The sequence below is a fragment of the Arvicola amphibius genome, chromosome 7 (genome assembly GCF_903992535.2).
Source record: "Arvicola amphibius chromosome 7, mArvAmp1.2, whole genome shotgun sequence".
Lineage (NCBI taxonomy): Eukaryota > Metazoa > Chordata > Mammalia > Rodentia > Cricetidae > Arvicola > Arvicola amphibius.
In genome coordinates, this window is record NC_052053.1 from 123,814,519 (window position 1) to 123,840,520 (window position 26,002).

A 26,002-nucleotide genomic window follows, 5' to 3' on the forward strand; every position below is an offset into this window, starting at 1 on the left:
ATCCCTCTTGCCTTTTCATTTGAAGTTGCTCTGTGCTCCAGAGACAGTCTCATGTTAAGTCAGTCCTTCAACATAGCTCACACATAGACATCTTAAATTAAGGATAATAAACACAGCGTGACTTGGGCACAGTCTTTTAGAATTATCCACATTTGAGATTATTATTTATCAGTCTGCTAAGGATGTAGGACATCAACTCATCTTTTATTCTGTTCTTAAACTTTCCAGCTGTGAAAAAAAAATGTCCCTTTCATTGTACTGGAGTCTTGAAAATTGCCCAGTGACACTACAGTTATAAAACACACTGTATTGAATTAATCTGTGCAATAAACTGTTCTTCAGTAGCATTGAAGTCACTGGTTGAATAAATTTGTGATATTTGGTTCAATAAGATTTGGCCTATCTCTGTTAGCTCCCACAAAATCTGTGCAAAACTTTTCAGAGTAATTGAACTTTATATTTTTATTTAAATTTTTTCATACAGTGTATTTTATTAATATCCTTTTGAAATGAATCCATCTAACTTGAGCTGATTTTGTTTGTCTACTTTTTTATTTGTTTGTTGTTTATGGTTGGGAGATTATTATTGTTATTGTTCTTATTGGTTTTCCAAGACAGGATTTCTCTGTGTACCAGCCCTGGTTGTCCTGTAACTCATTTTGTAGACTAGGCTGGCCTCAAACTCCTAAATTCTGGGATTAAAGGTTGGGAAATTTTTAATTACAGTCTCTATTTTATTAGTGGCTATAGGTCTACTTACATTCTTCATTTTGATTTATTTTTGGAAAATTGTGTATGTCAAGCAATTTATTCATTCTTTTAGGATTTTCCATTTTAGTAGAATATAGATTTTTAAATTATGTCTTCATGATTATTTGAATTTTCTCAGAGTCAATTGCAATGCCCCCCTGTTTTCCTCTAATTTTATTAATTTAGAATTTTTCTCTCCTTTTCATTAATTTGGATAAGGGTTTGTCATTTTTTCTTGTTTTATCAAAGAACCAACCCTTTGTTTCATTGATTTTTTTTTTTTGTATTCTTTGTTCATTATATTTTATTGATTTCAGCTCAGAGCTTGATCATTTTTTCCTATCTACTCTCTTGGGGTATTATGTTTTCTTGAGTTCTAGGAGTTTCAGGTGTGTTGTTCATTTACTAATATAAGATGTCTCATTTTGTTTTCCTTTTAGTATAGGCACTTAGTGCTATAGTGGTGTCTCTTAGAACTACTTTCACTTTGGCCCATAGGTTTCGGTATGTTACATTGCCATTTTTGTTCAATTTTAAAAGCTTTTAATTTCCTTCTTGATTTTTATCTTAACCCAGTTTTCATTCTGTAGCTTAGCTTTAATCTGTTGTAATCAGATAGGGCACGGGGTATTATTTCATATGTATATATATAATCTCCATATAATATCTAATATATTTTATCAAATATATTAAGGCTTGCTTTGTGTCTTAATATATGGTCAGTTTTGGACAAAGTTACTGGAGCTGCTGAAAAGAGAGTATATTCTTCAATTCTTTAGTTTTTGTGTAGATGTCTGTTATGTTTCTAAGTTTAGTTTTTGTTGGGTTCACCTGTTTATTCATTGGGGTTAGGTGTTGAAAACACCTATAGCACAGGACTTTAGCTGTAGTAATCATTCTTTTATGATCTTGGGTGATCTTTTGTTTGGTGTATAAATGTAATATCCTCTTGGTATATTTTCATTTTAGTGAGTATCTAGTGTTTTTTTTTTCTTATCTCTTCTGATTAGTTTTGTTTTGAAGTTTTTGGGTTTTGTTTCTTTTTGGTCAGGTGTTTAAATGTCTACACTTGCTTACTTTTTTGGTCCACTTGCTGCTTTGACTGTTTACCCTGAATTGATGTCTATCTTTATGGTAAAGTGTGCTTCTTAGATGAAGCAGAAAGATGGATCCTGCTTCATAATTCAATCTGTTAGTCTATGTCTTTTTGTTGGGGAATTGAGACCATTTGTATTGAGAGTTATTAATGAGAAGTGTTTATTAATTCCTGTTATTTCGTTATTGTTACATAGATGACCCCTGATACGTTTTGACTAACTGTTCTTAGATTATTTATTCCTAGTGTCCTCGTGGTGTAGTTAGCCTTCCTTCTAGTGTTTTCTGTATTGCTAGATTAGTGTACATAAATTGTTTAAATTTGATCTATCATGAGATATTTTTCTTGCTAGCTAGCATCTATGGTTTCTTATAGGTTCTAATCCATTTATCCAGGTCCTTTCTGGATTTCACAGTCTCTGCTAAAAAGCCAAACATTCTTCTAATGGGCCTGCATTTATATGTGAGTTGGTCTTTTTCCCATGAAGCCTTTAATGTCCTTTGTTTGTTATGTACATTTAGTGTTTTGGTTATTCTGCACTGTGGGTATTTTCTTTTTTTATCCTGTGTATTTGTTGTTACATGTACCTATCATACCTTTATGGTAATCTCTTTCTTTATGTTGGAGAATCTTTTTTCTATGATTTTTTTGTAATTATTTTTCTGTCTTTGACTTCTGTTTCTTCTGTATCTCTAGGATTCATAGGTTTGGTCTTTTCATAGTGTCTCAAATTTTACAGATATTTTGTGCCTATGTTTTTTATGTTTTATGTTTTCTTTTCCTGACGTATCATTTCTTCTACCTTGCTATCAGGATCTAAAATTCTTTCTTCCATGTCTTCTAATCTGTTGGTGAGGCGTCTCTCTTAAGTTTTAATTTGACATCTGGAGTTTTTCATTTCCAGTTAATTTAAGTCTTTGTTTTCTAGTTTCATGCCTTGAATTGTTTTCATTATTTTATTTCAACTGTTTGTGTTTTCACCGTCTTCTTCATTTATTTATGTCTTCTTTAAGGTCCTTGGGCATATTCATAATTACTATTTTGAAGTCCATGACTTGTGCTTCAGCTGCATTGCATTCCTCAGGCCTTACCCAATAGGGTCTCTGGGTTCTGAAAGAAGCACATTGTCTTGGTTGTTCGTGTGTGTGTGTTTGTACTAGGATCTCTGTGTCTGGAGCTATGGCATTTGAATTTGCTGGGGGGGGGGGCTGGGTGTGTAAATGTCTTGTTTTTATTGGATGGGTGTTCTGTTTTTTGTTGCTGTTCTCCACTCCAGGTCCTAACCCTGTTTCTGAATTACAACCAAGTATGGTAGCTATGGAGTTAGTAGCAGAGGACTCTTCTACATGAGGGCAATCTCAGAGGAGTGGAGAATGGCTAGAAGGAAATACTAAAAGGGCAGAGCTGCTGGGATCCTGGGTCTGCATCAGGAGTTGAGATCCAAAGGGATTTAGATACTCTGTGTGTGGGGGACTTAGATGTGCAAGCTCCAGCTGGACGAAGGGTAGGTCTAGTATGACTGGAATTGGAGATAGGAAGAAGGATAAATGTCCCACTCGGATCCCAGTGGAGTGTGGTCTCTGTGAGTCCTTGATAGAGAGGACTGTGTCTGTGTAGCCATCGGACTAGAGGTGGGCTAGAGGGAAATACTCTTTTCTGGCCATCAGGAAGGATTTACTTTTCTATCATTGAATTCTAATTATGAATGTAACTGTGGGCGTGATAGTCCAAACAGATTTAGTTTTGCTGCGGCTTGTGTGTCGCCATTCATTCCCCTGCAGAGTAATAAGCAACTTTATATTTTGGTTAGCGTGAGACGAAAATGCATGGAGATTTTTTGCTGGTGGGATTTAATAACTTGTCAATAGTTGTTCCAACTTTGAAATTAGCCAGATAAAATAAAAATACGGGGTCTTAAAGCAAGTAAGGACAATATTTTTTTTTTTGCTCCACTCTTTATCTAGTATTCAGCATAAAGGAATTATTTAAGGTGTGTGAGGTTAGGCGTGTCAACTAGGACTGTCTTTTCAGGCACCTAATGCTTCTTCACGTAGAGCTGAAGTTTAACTAATTAGATACGCAATTACAATAGCTACTAAGGAATATTTCTATTCTTCTTTTATTCCAAATAAACGTATTCTATTTCCAAGTACATGTTCATGAAATTGTTCAAAGGAATTGAAGTAGTAGTTCATTTCAGTTAATGCACTTCAGCATAGCACACTCATGTTATTATCACTGCAAATACCAGTATTTATGTGCCTTATGTAGCCCCTTGGTTGCTACATTTCTTAATTATAAGAAGGATTGCCTAACTTTAGCCCTTTGCCTTTTTATGTAATTGAGGAATTATTTAAAATCATATTAATTTTTTTCCCTCAAGGGAACCCAAAGAAACTGTAGGCTTCTCTTAGAGCAAATGCTTTGTGGAGATTGAATTTCCATCTCTACCTTTATGAACTAGTCACACTTCTGTCCCTGTGCATATGGTGATCTAGAAAGTTCTGTATGAAGAGAGATGTGTCGTGAAGGAACATTCCTTGTTTTATTTCGGTTTTGTATTTCTGTGTTAAAAGTAAACAAATTAATATTTCGATGTTTGGGGAAAAAATAGAAGTGATTTAAAAGTCCTAGAAATCGGGTTCACATATTATGGTCTCCAGTGTGCCTTTTTCATTCAGCTTGTAGAGAGTAACTCAGATGTGACATAGTGGGCATGAGCTACAGCGATCAACAGAAATCTAATTTCAGATTACCTCATATCAATGATCAAATTCAGTAGAAAAACAAAATGAAATTTAGAAATACAGTTAAATCAGGTACGAGTCTCTAACACATTGTCTCCATTTATCGTTTCTCAAAACCCAGCAAAAGTCACCGTCAGAGTCATTCATTGGACGCGAGAAGAGGTCAAATTCGCAGTCGTACATTGGCCGGCCAATTCAGCTTGACAAGATTTTGATGTCTAAGGTGAAGGTGCCACACACCTTTGTCATCCACTCCTACACGCGGCCCACCGTGTGCCAGTTCTGCAAAAGGCTCCTCAAGGGCCTCTTCCGGCAGGGCTTGCAGTGCAAAGGTGAGGACCCCCCCAGGCCCCAACCACTGGCCGCCTAATACCCGTCATGCCTTAAATGAATCATCTTTCTTTTTAAGTCACTATATTTTGTGCCACATTTTCTCTGTCTGATAATTTTTTGGTTTTTTTTTTTTTTTTTTTTTTTTTTTTTTTTTTTTTTTTTTTTTTGGTTTCTTTTGTTTTCAAACTTTCGTGAGTAGATTGCAGATTCAACTGTCACAAACGCTGTGCACCGAAAGTCCCAAACAACTGCTTGGGTGAAGTGACCATCAATGGAGGTAGGGGACAATTCATAGCCGTGTTCTGTGTCTCATGCAAATCACAGAGGGTAGTGTTTAATGATTTATCAGTGTTTTTTCTTTTGTTTTTCAGTGGAGATATTTGTAACTCATCCACAAATAAATAATGGCTCAGGTTCTTTTCTGTAATGGAATCTTCCATTTCAGATCATTAGAGTTTGATATAATAATGATAATAATAATAATAATAAATATTCACACAGTATGTAATTCATGTTAAAAACTTGCATACCTGTCATTTCTTGCCTACCCTTATTTCATACCCTAAGCCTAGTTTGCTCGGAAACATAGACCATTTCGGATACCTACAAACCAGTGTTCCCTCTCAGTTTCTGTGGCCCCACTTCCTTGAAGCATGGAGGCATAAGTTAACTTCCTTCACCACCTGCTGATGAAGGTCACAATCACAGACTGGACTAGAGGCAAACAGCTCCAGATGTCTACCCTCTGCAGACTATCGCTTCAGTATATACCTGAGTGTGAGCCTGAATCCCAAAGAGGAAGACCTTAACTGTCAGAAAGTGGTTTTCTTCCTACAATAGAAATATTTTTTTTTGAGAATAATCCAACGATATGGATTACATTGATTCATTTCACCTCCTACATACTGTTCTTAGGGTTATCACACTTTGATGTGACTTAAGATCCCAGGCTCCCTTTTTCCAAAGACCATGAACGGTTTCTGTTTAATTTTTACACCAGTAGACTTCGTAACCCCCTGGTTTTAGAAACTCAGAAATATACAGAGATATTTGTGTTATGAAAAGCTAAAGAATACATGATTGCATTTCTTTGGAAGAAATAGACCTATAAGGGGCAAAAGCAGCGAGGGGGAAGCACTATCAAGGAAAGCGTTTGTGTGCACACAGATTTCCAGCGTAAGGTCCAAAGCTAGCTGGCAAAATTGAAAGCTTGGCGAATTTCCCACTTTTTGAGGCTTGTGATATTGACTCTTCAATCCCAGGGAATTTCAATTGGACTTGATAAATAGAACCCAGGGGAAAGGGGGACGTTTGTGAGGAGGATGACCTGAAGATTGCATTTGCCCATATAGTCAGAACAATGTGGTGAAGTGGAAATTCCCCAGGCATAGAGGCTCAGAGTCTCTGATTGACCTGTTTCTCTTATTTTAAAATGAGTAATAATTTGCATTAGTAAAGTAATTAAAATTTTACCATTGCCATCAACTGTACATGGACAGGATTTAATATTCAAATAACAAATACTTTAGGTATTTAAAAGTTGTAGTTTATGTGAACAATTTACTAGATTGGGGTACATGATTTAAGAAGTTAACTGCAATGGTAGTTATATATAGGTAACTCTTTTTTTCATGTGAACCCCCACCCCCACATGAGCTTTTTTTCCCCAGGAGGCCTGTCCTATGAAATGTTACCAGTTTCCTGGTTCAATTATGTCTGGACATGGCTTTCCAGAATTGTACTCTTAGGTTTCATTTTATAGAATTTCTTTTTTAATATTTTTCCTTTGCCTTGGAGACCTGAGAAAAAAGTATCAGGATGTGAAATTATGTTTACTGTCTCATCCATTCATATACTATGAATAAAGGTGAAAAGGGATATAAAAAGATAGATAAATTCTTTGTAGGATTCAGCTTGGGGGGTCTTATAGTTGAGTCGTTAGGATTGCCTTTCCCTTAAATATTGGCTCCAAGATTCCAGACTTACCTTCTTGGGTCCCCACAATTTTCTAGATTTGCTTAGCCCTGGGGCAGAATCTGATGTTGTCATGGAAGAAGGAAGTGATGACAATGACAGTGAGCGCAACAGCGGACTCATGGAGGACATGGAGGAGGCCATGGTCCAGGATGCCGAGATGGCTCTGGCGGAGGGCCAGAGTGATGGTACGGAGATGCAGGATCCGGATGCAGACCAGGAGGACTCCAACAGGACCATCAGGTTAGAGACCCAGTAGGACTCAAACAGGTTAAATCCTGAAGGCTCTTAGATATTTCAATCTATAAAATAAGCTTAGGGTATGCTTGACTTAATTCTGAAGAGCTATGTACTGTCGAAGAAAACTTTTGAAACCAGATCAAATGGAACTACTGCCTGCTTCTTAATTGAATCTTATTGCAACCATGCCTATTCATGCTGTTTGTATCAACCATGTCCAAGATCCTCATCACCCTGACTCCTTTCAGGAAAAGTTTCTCATTCTAATTGACATTACAAACCATACTGACACTTTTCTATCCATTTTACAAGTGTTAAATTCCTTAACACATTGAAATTAGCCACGATCATGCAGGAATATATTGCATACCTTCCATTTACTGGAATAATAAGCCTTCTTTGAGTCATGAAACTATTAGCCCTATGAGCTGGCTTCACTTTGAGAAACATACATTTCAAGTGCTCCCTCTCTGGAGGGAAAGAGAGGGAAAGATGAGGGAGAGAAGGAAGAAAAAATCCAGAAAGAGTTAGAGTCACTTAGAAGAGAAAAAGTTGAAAGATGAGAATAATACCATGAATACTAGCAACATAAAAGACAACTCAAATGGGAAGTTCTAGTATTTTTAAGAAATCGCTCAGACTCAGTTTATGCAAAAATACTATAATACATAATATCATAGTATGTAATCCATAAATTACTGTTATCGTGCCTGCTACATAAAATAAACTTTCCTCTGTGGTTTTGAATACTAAAGCTTCAAAACACTGAGAGTAACAGTGCTGTTTTCCTAAAAATTTGAACACCATCCAGATGAGTGTGAAAATCTAGGTGCTTCTTACTCTGCCTCGGGAGTTAAAAAGAGAACATCTGAGTACCTGCCACTCTTCCGAGGAACTCACTTCTGAACCATTCATCCCTGACAGTACATTTCACTGAAAATGAGATGTGCATTTGTTGACTTCTGCTTTGAAGTAGTTTAAACGAGCATTTATTCACAAAAAGATGTGAATATGAAAATATTTCCCTCTAACGTATTTTGATGTTTCAAGCCCTTCCACAAGCAACAACATCCCCCTCATGCGGGTGGTGCAGTCTGTCAAGCACACCAAGCGGAGAAGCAGCACAGTCATGAAGGAAGGATGGATGGTCCATTACACCAGCAAGGACACACTGGTAAGGAGACAGAAGCGCTCCACATGACACTCCTGCCTCAGAGGATTGGGGAAGATGAGTTCTTGGGATACGCCCCAGAGCAGAGCACATGCTATCCGGGTGTTTGATGTAGATAAATAAGTAGTGGGGTTTGAATAAAACTGTAGAAAGTAATTACAGTGCAAAAACAATGCTCTGTAGACAACTGGAATGTCTACCTGTCATCTCTAGGACAGCCATGAAAGTGTTTACAGTATACCCCTCTGTGGCCCACTGTGGCCTAGACTTTTAAAAGAAACTTCATTAGAGAGAGAGAAAATATTGTTGACTATTATATATTCTCAAGACCTAAATTCTTAGTTTAAAAATTCAGCCATGTGGGTGTGTGATAACCCTGTAGTCTGTTTCTCTTATTATAAGTTGATTCCTAATAGCTCTATAATAAAGTTGTGCATGTTGGTAGAAAATGGTGCACTTGAGCCATGGTTCAGAATTTAACTAATTGACATTTGGTGGGAGCCTTTAATTGTATGTTCCTCATCTCTACCCATCAATAGGATTTCTACCATGTTTTTAGATAGAGACATGTGTGCTCTAATTGGTCATTTATAATTTAAACCTTCTTGTAGGAGAGAATATTTAGTTCAAGACTCAAGTGAACACTGTCAATTTCCTCCTGTGTTTATTGGAAAATATTTAAAGAATATTTAATGTGTCTCTGGTCTATGAGTAATTGTGAAAGATGTTATGTGATAATTTTGCTCTTTTGGCTTTTAGAGGGGCCTATTACCCAGCTCCCAAATAAATCAGAGCCTTGTTCTTAATTATGAATACCTTGTTTTAGCTTGGCTTGTTTCTGGTCAGGTTGTCTTAAATTATCACAACTACCAGTTATCTCTGGACTTTTTCCTTTTCTTGCTTTTGTATATCTTACTTTCCTTCTTACTTCATGGCTGGCTAGGAGGCTGTCCTCTGGCATCCTCCTCCTCCTCTTGTTCTCTTGCTCCTCCTCTTCCTGGTTCCTCCCTCAATTTATCCTCTCTACCTGCCAGCCCCACCTATCCTTGCTCCTACCTTGCCATTGAATGTTCAGCTTTTTGTTAGGTCATCAGATGTTTTAGACAGGCAAAGATCACAACTTCACAGATTGAAACAAATACAGCATAAACCAAAGCATCACATCTTAAAATAATATTCCCCTTACCGGGCAGTGGTGACACACACCTTTAATCCCAGCATTTAGGAGGCAGAGGCAGGAAGATCTCTGTGAGTTCAAGGCCAGCCTGGTCTAAAAGAGCTAGTTCCAGGACAGGCTCTAAAGCTAGAGAGAAACCCTGTCTCAAAAAGCAAAATAAAACAAAACAAAATAAAATTCTGTGGCAGAAAGACACCAAGAATAATGTTGATACTTTGTTTCTGAAAAGAGGCAGATTCATACACATCCACGTAGGCCAGGTGCTGTAAGAGGGTAGACTCCATCACGAACTCGCAGCCATGAGTTCAGGGGTCAACTGAAGAGAATGAGACGTGGTCAAGTGCATTTCTCTACCTCTGTTAAACTTGGAACCATGAGGTCAAACTTTCCATCCAATGAAATGTATTTAGTGACGCAGAATCCAGAGTTCTATTAGAAGTGAAAACACCTAGCTGAAAGGATAGGGCTTGTCACGTTCTAAAAGATGTGCACATACAGACATTCTACCTCCTTTATTATTTATTATTCATTATTGCTTTATTGTAAACTATAACATCTCTTTAGCCTTTTAAGAAAAAAATGTTAAAAATTCTCTTGTCTTTCATTATTCATATCATGAAGCCCCAGGTTTTTCTCAGGATGCTAATCCATTGTCTCTATTACTATTCCAAGCCTCAAAGGTAGGTACAGAAACCTGTCCCATTGTGTTCACTAAATCATCAGTTTCTGGAGTCAAACTGTGAGACTTTGGGGCTAATGCCCTTACACATTTCACCATCAAATCCATGTTCTCTCTGAGAAAATGCGCTTGCTTTTATAAAATTCATTTATTCTTAAAGTTTCCTGACTTCTATTTCAGCGGAAGAGGCATTACTGGAGATTGGACAGCAAATGCATTACACTTTTTCAAAATGACACGGGAAGCCGGTACTACAAGGTGAGGCTGGCTTCTCTCAGTATTGTTCAAGTTCCTCCTTGCATCCTCCTTGGAGCGAAGGGAATCATGGATGTTGTCCACCATTCCGGGAATCCTTCTGAGGGACAGCTTCTCCTCTGTGCTACAGAATTTTTGTAGGCATCCGGATGTAACCACTTGATTCTTCTGTGAATCTGACCATTTCCTGCAGTGTGCTTCTGGCTCAGGACATGGTGAAGACCAGAATGATGGAGAGGAAGATAGATGGGAAGCTAAGTGGGGAACTTAGCCGAGTAGATGGTCACAGCCACTGTCTAAGAGTGAATTCCGAGACCTTCAGGAATCTAGCACATCACTGGAAATTAACAAGTAGAACAATTCCTCGCAACTGCCAGCACTTACTAGGATCTGTTTCTTTTATTGATTTAACAGCAGACATCTGTCTTTCTACATTAAATAATAGAAATTTGCTATCTAGATTCGTTCCTTTGATTCGTCATGCTACCTTACACAGCTGCAACACAAAAGGAAACATTACTGCATTGTTTTTTGTTTTTTTTTTTTTTATTTTTGTTTTTTAAGGCAGGGTTTCTCTGTGTAGCTTTGAAGCCTATCCTGGAACTCACTGTGTAGACCAGGTTGGCCTCGAACTCACAGAGATCTGGCTGCCTCTGCCTCCTAAGTATTGGGATTAAAGCATTATTACATTTTAAATAGAAAAAAAAGAAGTTATTGCTTTAGTTACTTCATGCTTCCTGGTCTATAGTGTGACACCTAATATTTTCAATACTTAAATGATCATTAAAACAAACAGTTGTGGGGTTGGAAGAGATGAATCATTCCAGAAAGTACTTGCCACATAAGCCTCAGGAGCTGAGTTATCTCCTCAGCAGTCACAAAAAAAGAAAAAAGAAAAAAATCCAAACATGGTTCAACTGTCTTTATACCTAACATAGGGGCACAGAGATGGGAATTTCAGTAAGCTCAGAGTTTAGAGAGAGACCCTGTCTCAAAAAATGGGTGAGTGTGACCCAAGCACACATAGCTGAAGAACTACTTGCCATGGTTTTCACCCACGGACACTCACTTACCTGTGTAAATACATTACATTCACACATATTGAATCAAAACATGTTTGACTGAAGTGCCTCTAAGAGTTCTTTAAAATAAACAACAGCCATGAGTACCCAAATGCATTTTTAAAAAATTGTCCAATTTGCCACATAGCTTCGTTAGACTCTCCCACCTGCCACATAACCGTTGTTTAAAAACAAAACAAACAAAAAACACCTTGAAATTTCTGGGAAAGTATGGTAAGGCCTCATTATAAAATATTAAATTTTATATATGTGTTTATGCTATAAAATATTTTCTGTAAATTTTGTAATTCCTTTTCTCACATGGCATAGATTTTATTTAATAGTTGTTTAATGCTGTATGTGTTGTCAAATATTTTCCGTAAATTGCGTCTGTTTTTAATTCCCTTCCTTCTATGTGGATTTTATTTACCAGTTGACAGGCTTTTGGTAAACTACATTCACCATCCTTTGTCTTCTGCAGGAAATTCCTTTATCAGAAATTTTATGCCTGGAACCCGCGAAACCTTCAGCGTTAATTCCCACTGGAGCTAATCCCCACTGTTTTGAAATCACTACAGCGAACGTGGTCTATTATGTGGGAGAAAATGTGGTCAACCCTTCAAGCCCCCCACCAAACAACAGCGTTTTCACCAGCGGCATTGGTGCAGACGTGGCCAGGATGTGGGAGGTGGCCATTCAGCATGCCCTCATGCCTGTCATCCCCAAGGGCTCCTCTGTTGGTTCAGGAACCAATATACATAGTAAGTCTGATGGCTTGAATCTGGCATGGCGTGCATCCTGGTGTTTCAGCAACCGACCTGTTGCTTTCCCCAATGAGACAATGAAGAAAAACTCCATGTACTGGCGTCAGCATGTGGGACAACACGGAATCTCGGAAGAAAAGCTGCTATGCTTACTAAAATACTTCATTCATCAAATTATTATATTTCTTTAATATTAGAACTTTTACAAAGTTAAGTATAACCTATATATTAAACATCCACAGATGTCCAGATCTATTGTTGCCCAAAGAACCCAGCCAGTTAGCAGTTGTTTGCGTTTCCCTTGAATGTCTCAAATATGAAAAAACAAACCCTTACTTCTTCCAAATCACATCTCATATTTCTCTGTTTGGGGCCTATGTTATAAAGACCATGTTACACTTGATTACCTTCTCCCAGGAAGAAGTTTCTGTGCATTAGTTCAATAGATTCAGCCCGACTACAATCCGAAATGAAATATTGAAGATGAACTAAAAAAGATAGAGGAAGACCTAGATAAAATTATGATATGAAACTCCATCATAGTTATTAATCATGCAGCCTGCAGATTAAGCCATTTTAGCATTTAGTATATCTGCTCTGTTATGATTTTTTTCTTCAGTTAGTATATTAATAAGATATGTGTGACTATTCCAGATATAAAGAATGTATCTATAAATAAGTGACGCACTTAATCAGAGCCCTCTATTTTAATGCCTAGACCTCTATCAATTAATGATTTGCTTACATTCTAACAAAAACAATTAATTTCTAGAAAGTTAGTCGTCTGTAAGCTCATACTGGAGTGGCTGCATAACAAAGCAAGAATTGGAACCCAAGTCTTTTATAACCCAAGCTCCATGCTGACAAATATATTTAAAAAAAAAAAAAGTAGAGACTGAGTTTATAATTTTAAGAGAAATAATATAGTCTAATAGAACTTTTGCATAAATATCTAATTGCAGAGATTAATGTAAAAGCAATTGCCTGGGATGAATGGTACTCACTGTATTTTTGCTGGGATGAATGGTACTCACTGTGTTTTTGCTCACACTTTGTCTACTTTATGTCTATTTTCAAACATGAACTTCCAGAAGACGTTTCTGTGAGCATTTCAGTTTCCAATTGCCAGATCCAGGAAAACGTGGTGAGTTCATGTCCATGAGTATCAGTCTTAGAATGCAACTACTGGAAAATAAAAATAACACGTGTTAGGTGTTCATTTATCGAACGTTTAAATTTTCAGTGTTTTCTAAATAACAAAAGAGTATTTGCTATATCCTTCTTCTACGATATTTTATAAACACTTCATTGTTTGTTTACCGATATTTCTAGATTCTGTAACATAGTACCAGAGGTTTTTTGTCGTAATAGACAATTATAGTGTAATACAGATTTTTTTTTTTACCTTTATCCCTTTTTTAGAGCAAAATAAGGCAAATGGTTTACTGAGAACACTGCAAGAAGGTGGCAGGCTTAGCACCTAAGGTGCCCCTCGCCTACACCTGACACTTGAAGTTTTCTGGTTGAAATTGTACAGTTAAAATAGATATACAAATAAATAAATTTTTTTTTATTTCTACAAGTTCTTACACAGGTCATTCTTTGCTAACAAGGACTGCATATAAATGGCAAGGGTTGCAAATGTTGTTAGCCACATATACGTATCCATGACCTAGCCCACAAGAAAGCTGCAGAATCAGGAACCCCTGTCACCCATGCTACCTAACACAAGTCTTTCTTCCTGGCTTTGGGAGTTACAGATCATGTTGTAAGATGTTTTATATGCTGTTGTGTTTGCTTAATTTCAACTCCATAGTCAGTACCCAAAGTGGACGAACGACTTTCCTACCTCATTCCTGTGGCCAACAGCGTTAATTGTTTGTTCACTGCACCTGAGACCCCAGCTGAGGCGCTTGTCATCCTTCTTCCAGTGACCTGGGCTTGTTTATCAAAGAATAAACTCCATGGATGTCTGTGCAGTATTAATCTTGTCCCTGAAATACTTGTTGAACCGTTTTCCACTGAACAAAGGCAACCATGAATTACAAGAGAAAACTTCATCATGAAGCTTGAGTGGATGCTTGGACTGTTCGTCCTGCGTTGCATGTCTCAAGACAGCAGGCTCTTGCAGCTCTTGCTGAAACAGGAAGGGCCTTGAGAGATGCAGGTCACCCTGAAGACCACAGAAGAATTTTACCCTGGTCCGCCATTATTGTCCACTGAAAATTTTGAATTAAATTTTCAAAAAAAAATTTAAAGAGGCCATTTGTTAGCAGATGGAATAGCTTGGTTTCGAGGGGGAACAGGGACTGGGATAATGATTTTCATCATTAGAGAGTTTTGAATTCTTGTGAATTCTCCAAGGGGATCGCAGCACACAATTTTTCTAGTTGTTTTCAGAGAAGAAGGAAAGAGGTAGCTGTGGGTATGATTGCTGAGTGGAGGATGTAACTAAAAAATGTTTGTTTTAAAGGATCAACAGTTGAAGAATTTAAAATAGCCAGAAAGTCTGTTACAATGTTCAGTGCTGGATGAATAAAATATTAAACTTTTGTTCTGTTTCCATGAAGATGCTTACTGAATGTCAGAATATTAAGCCCAGACTAGCTCACTCTCAATTCAGCAATTATTATTTAAGAAGTAAATGCTAAATGGCTTATTTTCATAGCAAGTAGGGATTCTGGAATGGTTGCCTATTGCTTAGGTTCTCATAGAAATGAGAATGTAGCAGGAGTAGCCTCGCTGTCCTGTCCAGAGTATAAAGCAGAATTGTGAGAGACATGTCTTGGGACCTCAGAATAGTTGGTGAAATTTCTAAAATTCTAGTGTGGAAAGAAAAGTCCACTTTCAGATATTCATCATAAATGGCACTGATTGGTTTTTAGGTCCTGTTTCTCTCTATTAAAATGTGTTGTGTCTCAAGCACTTCAGAGCAGAATAGTTTTCAAAATATTTTATTAATGCCATATGAATATTATAACCATTGGAATATTATCGAACATTTCTAAGTCTAAAATTATCTTAGGAATATTTAATTATATTTATATTTGATAAGGTAATAATAATTATAATTATAAAATATAAAAGGATTAAAGCTTGTTCTCCATTTTTGTTTTTTGGGGCATATACCCGTAGGACATCAGCACCGTCTACCAGATTTTTCCTGATGAAGTTCTGGGCTCTGGACAGTTTGGAATTGTTTATGGAGGTGAGTTAGCTCAACAAGTGTTTTTATGAACTTAAAATTTCAGGCACCTGTGCATAAAAGTATTATATTACAAAAAAAAATATCAACAAGGGAGACATGTATCTGTGTGTCTAGGAGAGACTTCACAAGACATAGCCATCCTTTGAACAGCCGGTGCATTTTGAAAGACTTCTAGCCCAGAAATCTTTTGTTGTTGTTGTTACATGTTTGCAAACCCTAATCACAGCATCTAAGCAATTTGATTTATTTATTTAGTTGTGGAAACATGAAGGCTGTAATTTATAAACAAAGCCATTTCATTTCCTCTCAGCCTCTTGGACTCTTACAGACACTGTTCCTAAAGCCAAAATCTTTGAACTCCCATGTTTACAACAATGTATCCAGTTCATAGGATCTGAATTTTTAGCTGTTCAAGGGCTATGCTCAATTCTTTTTATTTATTTATTTATTTATTTATTTTGTTTTGTTTTGCACAATTCTTTAGTTAGATCCTAGACAGCTCAGTCATGTCTAAGCCTTGAAGTAAGAGTTAATTGTGAAGTGTTACCTGCTGTAGAAAATGACATCTTCACTTTTCTTCTTTAAATAAGTAACAAGATTTTTTTTGTCAATTTCCGTCTTTTATAAAATAACCCTATCTAACACTTTTGCTTATTATGTACTTTTTAATTATAAAATTGGTAGAAATCTAAATATAGAATTTATAATAAGAAAATTTAAGTTGTTCTATTTTTCAATGTAAGTTTGCTTTCTATAAAAATACTGCAATTTAAAAAAAATGAAAACCAAATGACTAGTAACCAGTCTTAATATTTTGTGCATCTGCAATAATAAGTGCATCTGCAATAATAATAGTAATAATTTCCTAATAAAAATAATGGCAGATTGAGCCTAGTAAGTAGATGCCACAGCCCAGAGTGTGACAGTGAAGCAGGGGTGATAAATAAGTAGGGTGAGAAATCGGCAAACTCAAGGTATTTCGGAACCCCGGACACTGAAGGACCTGAAATACCGAGGTAGCGAGGGTCGAGACCCACAAGGAAGAATGAAAACATTAAGAGTAGTCACATAGGAAATGGAGGCAATGAGGATAGAGCCTCAGAGGTGAGTGATGTTCACAGTGACCAGGGAGTGGAGCTTCAGGAAGCTCTGGCTGTGTAAGGAGATGCTACTGTCGATGGCTGTATTGAAGCAGAGTCCCCATGAGTCAAGACACGGGAACTGGTGTTCAGGAAAGTGAGACACAAAAGCGAGGCAGTGCAGTAACAAAAGGGAGGCAGGGCCATCAGGAAGCAACCAGTGAGAATGGGGAGAGCAGGATGCAAGAGCAAGGAACCCTAGGGGGAAAGGTGTTGAAGTAACAGAATTTCAAAGTAGTTTATGTAGCCAAAGCATTTCATAAGTCTTATCTGTTAATTTTCTAATTAATTTTTCATTTTTTTATTTTAAAGGTAAACATCGTAAAACAGGAAGAGATGTAGCTATTAAAATTATTGACAAATTAAGATTTCCAACAAAACAGGAAAGTCAGCTTCGCAATGAGGTTGCAATTTTACAGGTAAACTCTTTGATTCTCATTTGAGAGCTGCAGATTCCCCTCCTTGACTTCTGTAAAACAGTGGACAGTTATTCCATTAGCTACAGGCTAGATATTTAAGGGCAATTTAACTGGAACGGCAAATTGCGTCATAGTTGCCAGACTGGTACCATCCTAAGTGTGCAAAAGTTGATTTTTATGTGTGTACTTAATATCACAGTTCACCATGTCCTTACTATTCATTAGATATGCAAATTCTCAGGATGGACATGCTGAGTGCATTTTGTTGTGGGTTAAAAAAGACCTTACCTTCATAAGCACTTCTTTCTTGTGAGAGCTGAATTTGTAGCTCTGAGCTGTGTAAGTTGCAGGTGTATGAGAGAGAAATTGTCTTGACTTTTCCTGATAACCCTTCCTGCTTCTCCAGGTGAGTTTTTATTTAATGTGGAAGACGGTACAACTTTCCTAATTGTTAGAAAGGCCTTTGGAGATCAAAGGGAAACTGAGCATCTGCTTGGTGACTGGTCAACATCGTTGTCTATTCCATATATATGTTGATAAGTGCATCTGTTTATAGATCCGCCGTAAATCCTCCTTCTGCACGTTAATGCTAAGTTTTGATTCACAGTTTTTTTGAAATTTATAATTATGTATTAATAACAAAGCAGTTGGATTCTCTGCATTTACTGTTTCATTTAATTCCCATTTATTGGGCTTTGCGTGTAAATATAGGAGATTTGGCTTTAACCAGCCCTGATAGGAAAAGCCTAGAAATCAATATGTAGGTTAGGTGGAGACAGTAGAATTACTAGTTGGACACCAACTTGGATTACATGACAAGCTCTAGTAAGAGAAAGAGATCAGGAAAGTGTGATAGAGAGGGGGGAGAAACGAAACCAAAGGAGATAATGACGACTTAAAAACTTGGCCTCTTTGTATGGAAAAATAAGATACTTTTATGGATCTCAGAGTGTCTGAAGCTGGTGTTTGTGCCTTTGGACAGCGGTGCAGTCCAAGGGTATATTCACAAGCATACCCGTAACCACGATTAGCGTGCCAGGTCTTGTATTTAATCTTAGCACTTGCTAGTCTGTAACCACAAAAAAATCTGTTTTAAGTGTTGAAGATAGGGACATAGCTAAAGTGGGTAAGTACTGCCACAGATGCATGCAGACAAGAGTGTAGTTCAACAGCCCCCATGAGAAAAAGCTGGGCACAGAGGAGGTGTGCTTCTGAAATTTTGGCCAGGCGGTATAGCTAGTCACTATAATACTGCCTGGCTCAAATCCTGTGAGAGATATTAAGATATCATAGATAATAACTAATACATGTAAATTTAGCAAATGAGGTCTTTGCCAGTCTGGCCCATCCTTCTTGAGTCCCTTCTTCCACATGGTCTTCTGGGACATAGTCTTTTGCAGAGGAAGAATTCCCAGATATGGAGTGGTACCCTCCTACTTCTGGAAGCAGCTGCCCTGGCTTATGCTATACCCAGAGTCTAGAAGTGCTCAGGAATCTACAGCAGATTGGGTTGTAGTGCTTAGTGGAGGAAAATATCCCTTGGGTAGTTGTGCCAAATCCTCCTTGTTCAGTGTAGTGTTCAGGTGAGCAGGCCTGCTTTTTGTCCTGCCCAGCTCCCGCACGGGGCCAGCTTAGCCTCGGAAATAATAACACAGAAACTGTATTCATTTAAACCCTGACTGGCCCATTAGTTTTAGCCTCTTATTGGCTAGCTCGTACACATTGATTCAACCCATTTTTAATAATCTGTATCGCCACTTGTTTGTGGCTTAATGTTGACATGAAAAGAAGTCAAAATGATATGAAAATGTCCCTTGGGAATATTATACAATAACTTTACACTTCATATTCATTAACATTTCCCTGAGATATCATAATAATTAAGTATTTACAGTATTTACAGGTAGGTAATGAAAACAGATATAAAAGATCCATATCCCTTACCATATGCTATTGCTTACCTTCTGTTACTCAAAAGTAGATAAGAGCGTAATGTTATAATGAATGAATAAGATAATAGAACCCCATCATCTACCTAGAAAAAATGTATATAGGGAAAAAAAGACGAATTCTGTGTTTTCTCACACTATATTTGTTTAATTTTGAGGCCTTCTGTAAACTAACATAATACTTTACAGAGTCAGAACCAATCTGAACTGATGTAGAAGGTTCTTCTGTTTTGTGTTAATTTTATTGGTTAAATAAAGAAACTGCCTTGGCTTTTTGATAGGGCAGAAAATTAGGTAGGCGGAGTAGACAGAAAAGGATGCTGGGAAGAAAACAATGAGGCAGATGCCACGGCTCTCCTCTTTGAGACTCATCCCATTAAGCCACAGTCTCCAAGTTTTTTGCTATTATGAATAAAGCTGCTTTAATAATCAATGTAGAGTCATTTCTTAATTTCTTTGAGTAAATACTGAAGTGCATAATTGCTAGATCATGTAATCAAAGTTGTACTTAACTTTTCTAGAGGCTGCTACACCGTCTTTCATGGTGGTGGGGCCAGCTTGCATTCTCATGTCTTCAGACAAGAGCACTGCAGCTCCATTGCCTCATTATATTCTGCTGGTTCTGATGCCCAGGTGTCTACAGTTCTAATAGTGTGTGCTGATATGGTACTTAATTTGAATTCCCTTGATGATATGTGATGTAGAGTTTCTTTTAATGTAGGTTTGTTTCTGACTGTGTATTTTGTGAGGTGTCAAATCTTGGCTCATTTTTGATATCAGGATTTTTTTATTGTTAAGTTTTGGGAATACTTTGGATATATTTAAGAGCAGTCCATTATAAAGTTTGATAAAATGTATCCTTACAAATATTTTATCATGGTTCGTGGTTCTTTTCTCATCCTTTTGATTTGCTTGAAAGATTCCTGAGGATGGGTAGAGATTATGATATTCTATATGACCCTATTGTTGAAAAGTTGAGAAAGGGCGGAACAGCCTGAGAGATGACAGGGTTTGCCTGTTTCTTCTCAGCATGTTGGCTTCTGTTTGCGTTTAGCTGTCTCTCCTTTTGTAAGAACAGGAGAAAACTCGTTATATTTACTGCATGTCTGTAGCAACGTTGAAATCTAAAGCTCGACGGAAGCCTTCCAGACTTGGTGAACCTGAGAATGACTGAGTAATGTCTGGGCGTGTTCAAGGATATACACGAATGAGAACATTAAGCAATATTTTTACTAAACAGATATTGATTTTGTTCCCTTCACCCGTCCTTAATCTTGCTACTGAGACAATTCCACTTAGTAGAATCAAAAGGGTTACAGCTGATTTTACGTAAGTATATATAAAACACTGGTTTGTTAATCATGAGATAACTCCCCAAAATCCACGCCCTTTCTTAATGCCAAAATGAAACATGTCTGCCACATAGTTGTGAGGACCAAAGCTCATATGCCCAGTACCCATGTAAAACAATGAATAATTTTGTGTATCTGTTATCACTGCATGACTATGGCGAGATGTGAGTTCAAGACAGTAGAATCTATGAGAACTCATGGACTACCTAGCCTGGCATGTACACCTATCCACCCCCACATGGACACAGTTGAACACATCTATTTTTCCTTTATATGTGTGTATATATAGTGTGTGTGTTTGTATGCATGTGGGTACACACATGCCGTATATGGAGGCCAGAGTACAACTCACATGTTAGTGCTTACTTCCCACCTTGACAAAGGGTCTCGTGTGTGTGTGTGTGTGTGTGTGTGTGTGTGTGTGTGTGTGTGTGTCTATGGTTGTAGCCTAGACTACTATGGAATTCAATGTGAACTGTATATCTCAGACTGTTCTCAAAGTCATGGCAATACTGTTTCAGTCTCCTGCATGCTGGGATTGTAGCCAAGAGCTACCATGTCTGGATCTTAATTTTTTGAACTATGTTAAGGTAGGATCATTATAAACTGATTAGTACTGGAACAAAAATCTAACTGCACATCAGTTTGATGGCATCTTTTATAAGGAAACTATTTATACCATAAATATTTGAGTACATCTGAGGCTCCAGAATTCATTGGTTTAAGTTAGTGTGTGGCCTCACTGATATAAAAATAAGATGGCCACACTTATGCATGGGAAGGATGTGTCAGTTCCTATATCTAGTCTTGCTGAAGTACTGCTGTGAGCATATATTCTCTTAACAATGTGGGTTAACTTTACTTTATCCTAAGATAGCATCAATGTGAATTTCAAAGTTTTTTCATTTGAAATTTTCTAAATATGTAAGCCCTTAAAGGTCACAGCTGAAATGGAAACTGACTGAATCATAATCTTCCAGAGTTACGAAATAGAACCATATGCACATGCAACAACTACGGATCTCGTTTGGTAGAGGGAGCTTTCTCTGTCCAGCGTGGAGGTTGGCCTGCTGACCTCAAAGTAGAGGTACCAGCTTCATAGCCAAGGCTTCAAAACACAGCAGGGTGCCAATAAGAGAATTAAAATTTGCCATTATGGTGCCATATTTTTTCAGGAAGTGCTGTAACAACCTGTCCTGCAAATAACCGGAGGCATCCTTGAGAGAAATTCTTTACAGCACAACCTTCATTTCCTAAATTTTCCAAGGAAAAGCAGCCTGCCTTACTCTCCAGTTAGCCAGTTTCCTCTTATGTGTCAGCACAGGAAAGAAATAAACAGCAGGTGCCTTGAGATCATTAGGACAGAATACTCATGGATTTTAATGAGAATTAAATAAGTGTAACAGGACTTTTATATCCCAGAATTTATCTTCCATCTCATAAATGTAAGGAAAGCACTAGTTCCTTGCTTTCATAAATGATTATTCTTTTGTTCATTAATTTGTACCATTTGATCTACACTCTTCCCCAAGAAAGGATAAAGCCTAGTATTCTGTCATTAGCTGGGCCCAGTGCACGTCAGTGCCACCTAAGAGGGCTTTGCACACAAAGCAGAAAGGTCCAGTGTTGCAGAGTGTGGTTTACAAAGGAACTTATGGTTAGATGTGTTTTCCTGGTAGCAGCAAGACTAAGCAAATCCCCAAAGTCTAGATCAGAAGGACAGTCATATGTACTGAGTAGTGCTTCATTGGGAGCAGAATGCATCTTAAGGAAATACAACTAGTCAAGCACATTCCTTGCACCAAGAGGCAGGCTGACTGTAAAGCTTCCCTTGCTACCAACTCAGAGACAGCAGCAGCGTCTGGTGAGCTGGAACACAGACCTGCCCACTAGGGCTCCATCTATGAGTACCTTCTAAAACTGACAGTGGTGTGTTATGCCAGACCAAGGAGCCCAGCAGCCATATCGCTTGTCAGTTTTATATGTCTTCAGCAACTATGGTAGTATAGAGTGCATTGTTTGAACATGGTGGATATTGATGGTCTTTGCAGCAGGAGTGAGAACCACAGAGTATGCCAGGCACATGAATATTGAGTAAATTAAGTTGACTCCAAAGCCTTCAGTCCATCCAGTAAGGTGAGTGTGTCTCAGAGGATCAGAGAGTTATGTGGCCATGAAAATGCCATCTAATTTTACCTACTTCCCAGTGTTGTGACCCATGACCTCATGGTACTTTTGAACATGGTCTTGCCGGAGAGACAGTCGTGCCCTGTGCCATGCACCTGGCTGCATTGCCATACTTACAGGGGAGCCAAAGCCTCAACATCCTTTCCCTTATGCAGGTGGGGAAGGTGTGTACTTTATTGGTGCCATGTGCAGGTGCAACCAGACCTCCACATGTAGGAAATTCATGCATATTGGGGGGCTTGAGTCTTGGGGTCAAAAAAACCTGCATTTATTCTACTATGTCACATAAGAATATAATCACTGGTTATCATAATATCACGGACACAGTGGAACTGAGGAATATATTCCTGAGGCATTTCCTACACTGTCTGTCATTTCCCCTCTCAAGTCAAGGATGACTGAGCTGGTACTGATTGCAAAGGAGTGCCGAAGATGCCATTAGTTAAGGTAAAGAGCTAGTTAGCCATATGCCATGGAGGGCATTATACTATCTAGTACCTGGATAATGTTAGACACTACAGTGTGAATAACATCACTTTGTTGTGCTTAGTGTGTGTTTTCCCAGGGAGATGAGCAAACATCTCTTCACCACAGATAGGGAATTAGACATTGAATTACACTTACGTCTACCTAAATGAACCAATAATTTTATTTAGGTTTATTTTCTGGAGCTAATGGAGTATAACACTAAGAACAGTCTTTTGCAGCAACTAGTAACTATGTAAATGGCGTTGGGTAGGCGTGGACCTTATGAGCCCTTCTTTTCTCAACCTTTAACTGCCTATAGCCTTACGGAGAAATGGGTCCTTGTAGCCTTTCCTCACCCCCATTTCAGAGTTACTAGTACCAATAGTGTGTCAGTCTTCTGCTGGTAACCACAGGTGCTGGCAGTTGGAACGGGCAACAGTCTTGTCGTGCCCACAGACAACATTTCACATCACCCCCATTGAACTCTATCCATTACAGGAATCATCCTCCAAACGCCCTTTGCCCCCTTTACCAGCAAAGCAGGGCTATCTAGGTACTATTGAAAGTTGTCAAAATCTCAGCCTGCTCCATTTGAATTCTGGTCCCTCAGATCTTAGTGTACCAGTCTGGGCAGTGTTCTGACTGATACCTGTCCAGAAGTAGGAGGGGTTTGAAGGCTTTATTTTGTGCTCCTCCTTCCCAGTACTCTCTTTACTACCTAAATCTTGAGCTTAATTTCCCCCTACCAAGCTCCGGTAATGTCTTTCCTGGAGAATATATTCAAGGGTTAGGACATAGGTATCAACTATGAAGCCATAGTATTTTGATTATAGAGGAAGCAACAAGAGCTTTGCCCATATCCATTTTCTGTGACAATTGGTCTAAAAAAGGAAAATAAAGGGCTGTGCCTTTCACAAGAGGAGTTCTTGCATTCTGGGTATAAAAACAAACACAAGGACATGAATGAACTCTTGAATGCCCTATTTGAACTGAATACCCTGGGTTTCCTCTACACTTTTCCATGGAGTCATCTGCCTTGCTAGATCCTCCGGATTGCACATGGTTCTTGTAGCCAAGATGATCCAGTACATGTCAGAATAGTTCCCTTATCCATTGGGTATTTGGAGGTGCTAAAGTTGAGGTGAGTTTGTAATGTTATTCATTTTCCTGGCTTCTTGTTCCCGCCAAAAGCCTCACTATCCACGTACTTATAATGATCCTGGAAAGTTTTCAAGCTTCTACAGTATTTAGCTACTACAAGAATGGAGTTATGAGCAGTTAGTTGCAAAGCCTACTTTCTGCAAGGAGAAATTCATCAGATCAAGAATGCAAGTTCATTGGCAGGAAAGGACGGTGTTCTACCACTTCAGTCTCTGACTGTTCTTTCCTCTCTTCCTCCCCAAAATTCCAATTGTCTTCCTCTCATTCTGATCTCAGAATAATAGCTCACACCTGTATCTTTGAGATTTTCCCAAGCCACAGAACAGAAGCAGCTTGGGTTTCAGTTTCATACACTCTCAGGCCAGAGACACTGAAAGCTAGAAGGATGCAGACCTCTTAACTCTCCTGATCCTTTTACTCGTTCAGCTGGTTCTTATCGTCAACTAAATGCCAATAGCAGTGATGATATATTAGTGTTTCTCACTAATGTGGGATAAGCAGCACTCAGAAATATGTCTGCAAACCCAGTCATTTTTTTATAATGTTCACATGATAGGCTGCAACATTTCATTAAGGGCCCCCCTCCTGATACAGTTACATGGCCAGACTGAGATTTCCCACTGTATGTTTTCCTTTTCCCTCTCCTCCTCCTTGAGTTGACCAGTTCTTCCATCATATGTGTCCTTTATGTGAGGGTAATCCCACATTGAGTTTGGACTGAAAACAAAGATGCCCATGCAGCCATGCATACAAAGCATAAGGTGGGCAGTGGGCACCGTGAGAGCGATGCAGTCCCAGACAGCAACAACATCAAATAAATCACTGGACTGCATTCAGAAGTAGTGTCACCTACAATGATCACAACAAAAGCGACTTTGCCCAAAGAAGAATGTACCTGTCTTCTTAAGCTGCTATCAAAAAGGGCACATTTTTAGTGATGGGATCCAGTTTAAAAACTCCATGGGACACTGTAGTAAGTTTGCTTATTTATAGAATTCTGAGAAACTAGCAAGAAGACTAAGTAGGGTTCCTCTAGGGAGTCACATTATTTATAAGTCAAGATGCCTATCATCATGTCAGGCTCAGTCCATTTGACATATGTTGTTTTAAAATGTTACTTTTCTTTCATATGAAGATACATTAGAACAATAAAGATGATGAAAACTAGATGTATCATTTTGGGCAAAGTATTAACAATGGTTACAATCTGATGGTGTATACAGTTCTTTATAATGCTCACTCCATTATTCAATATTTGACTGAAATTACAAATAAATGAGCAGTAAGCGATATTTATTTTACAGATGTTTGTATACTCTTTCCCTCTGCTTTTAAGGCCAAAGATCTCATATTTCTCAAAAAGGAATAAGGAATTTGGTAGGCTGAAAAAAAAATGGAAGATTAGCTTGATGGATTAGGCAGAATATTCCTACAAAGATATATCTATATCTTTATATATATACAAATATATATATATATACAGAGAGAGAGAGAGAGAGAGAGAGAGAGAGGTACTCTGTACAGTTAAAGTTAAAGACTGATGTTTTAAATGAGATGTCTCTCCATAGACCCTGGCATTTTTGAATACTTGGTCCCCAGTTAGTGCACTTTGGGGAGAGGCTTAGGGATGTTGTTGAGGGTCTGTTTCTAGAATAAACAACCCAGCAACCAAGGGAGTGGGAAAGAGGAGATGTCACTCACGGACCAGGGCCAGGACAACTCTTGAAAGGCGTCAATGCCAGGCCCAGTTTGCATTCTCGTTTCATCCACTAAAGCCACAAAGTGGGGTAGGCAAGCAAGCAAGGTTTTGTAGAAGCACACGTGGCAGTCAACAGGTTGTTAAGGGCAATCAACGGCTCATTCATTGTTTAG

The 26,002-nt window shown here is 38.2% G+C and overlaps 1 protein-coding gene across 1 annotated transcript in view; it reads left to right on the forward strand.

Moving 5' to 3' along the window:
• Prkd1 (protein kinase D1) overlaps positions 1-26,002 on the forward strand; it is a 288,145-nt gene that overhangs the window by 227,651 nt on the left and 34,492 nt on the right. The window contains exons 5-13 of the mRNA XM_038336787.1: positions 4,715-4,925; positions 5,126-5,203; positions 6,939-7,143; positions 8,191-8,314; positions 10,348-10,425; positions 11,965-12,244; positions 13,339-13,391; positions 15,383-15,455; positions 16,907-17,013. Of these exons, the coding sequence (XP_038192715.1) occupies positions 4,715-4,925; positions 5,126-5,203; positions 6,939-7,143; positions 8,191-8,314; positions 10,348-10,425; positions 11,965-12,244; positions 13,339-13,391; positions 15,383-15,455; positions 16,907-17,013 (1,209 nt within the window). The remainder of the gene's footprint in view (positions 1-4,714; positions 4,926-5,125; positions 5,204-6,938; positions 7,144-8,190; positions 8,315-10,347; positions 10,426-11,964; positions 12,245-13,338; positions 13,392-15,382; positions 15,456-16,906; positions 17,014-26,002) is intronic.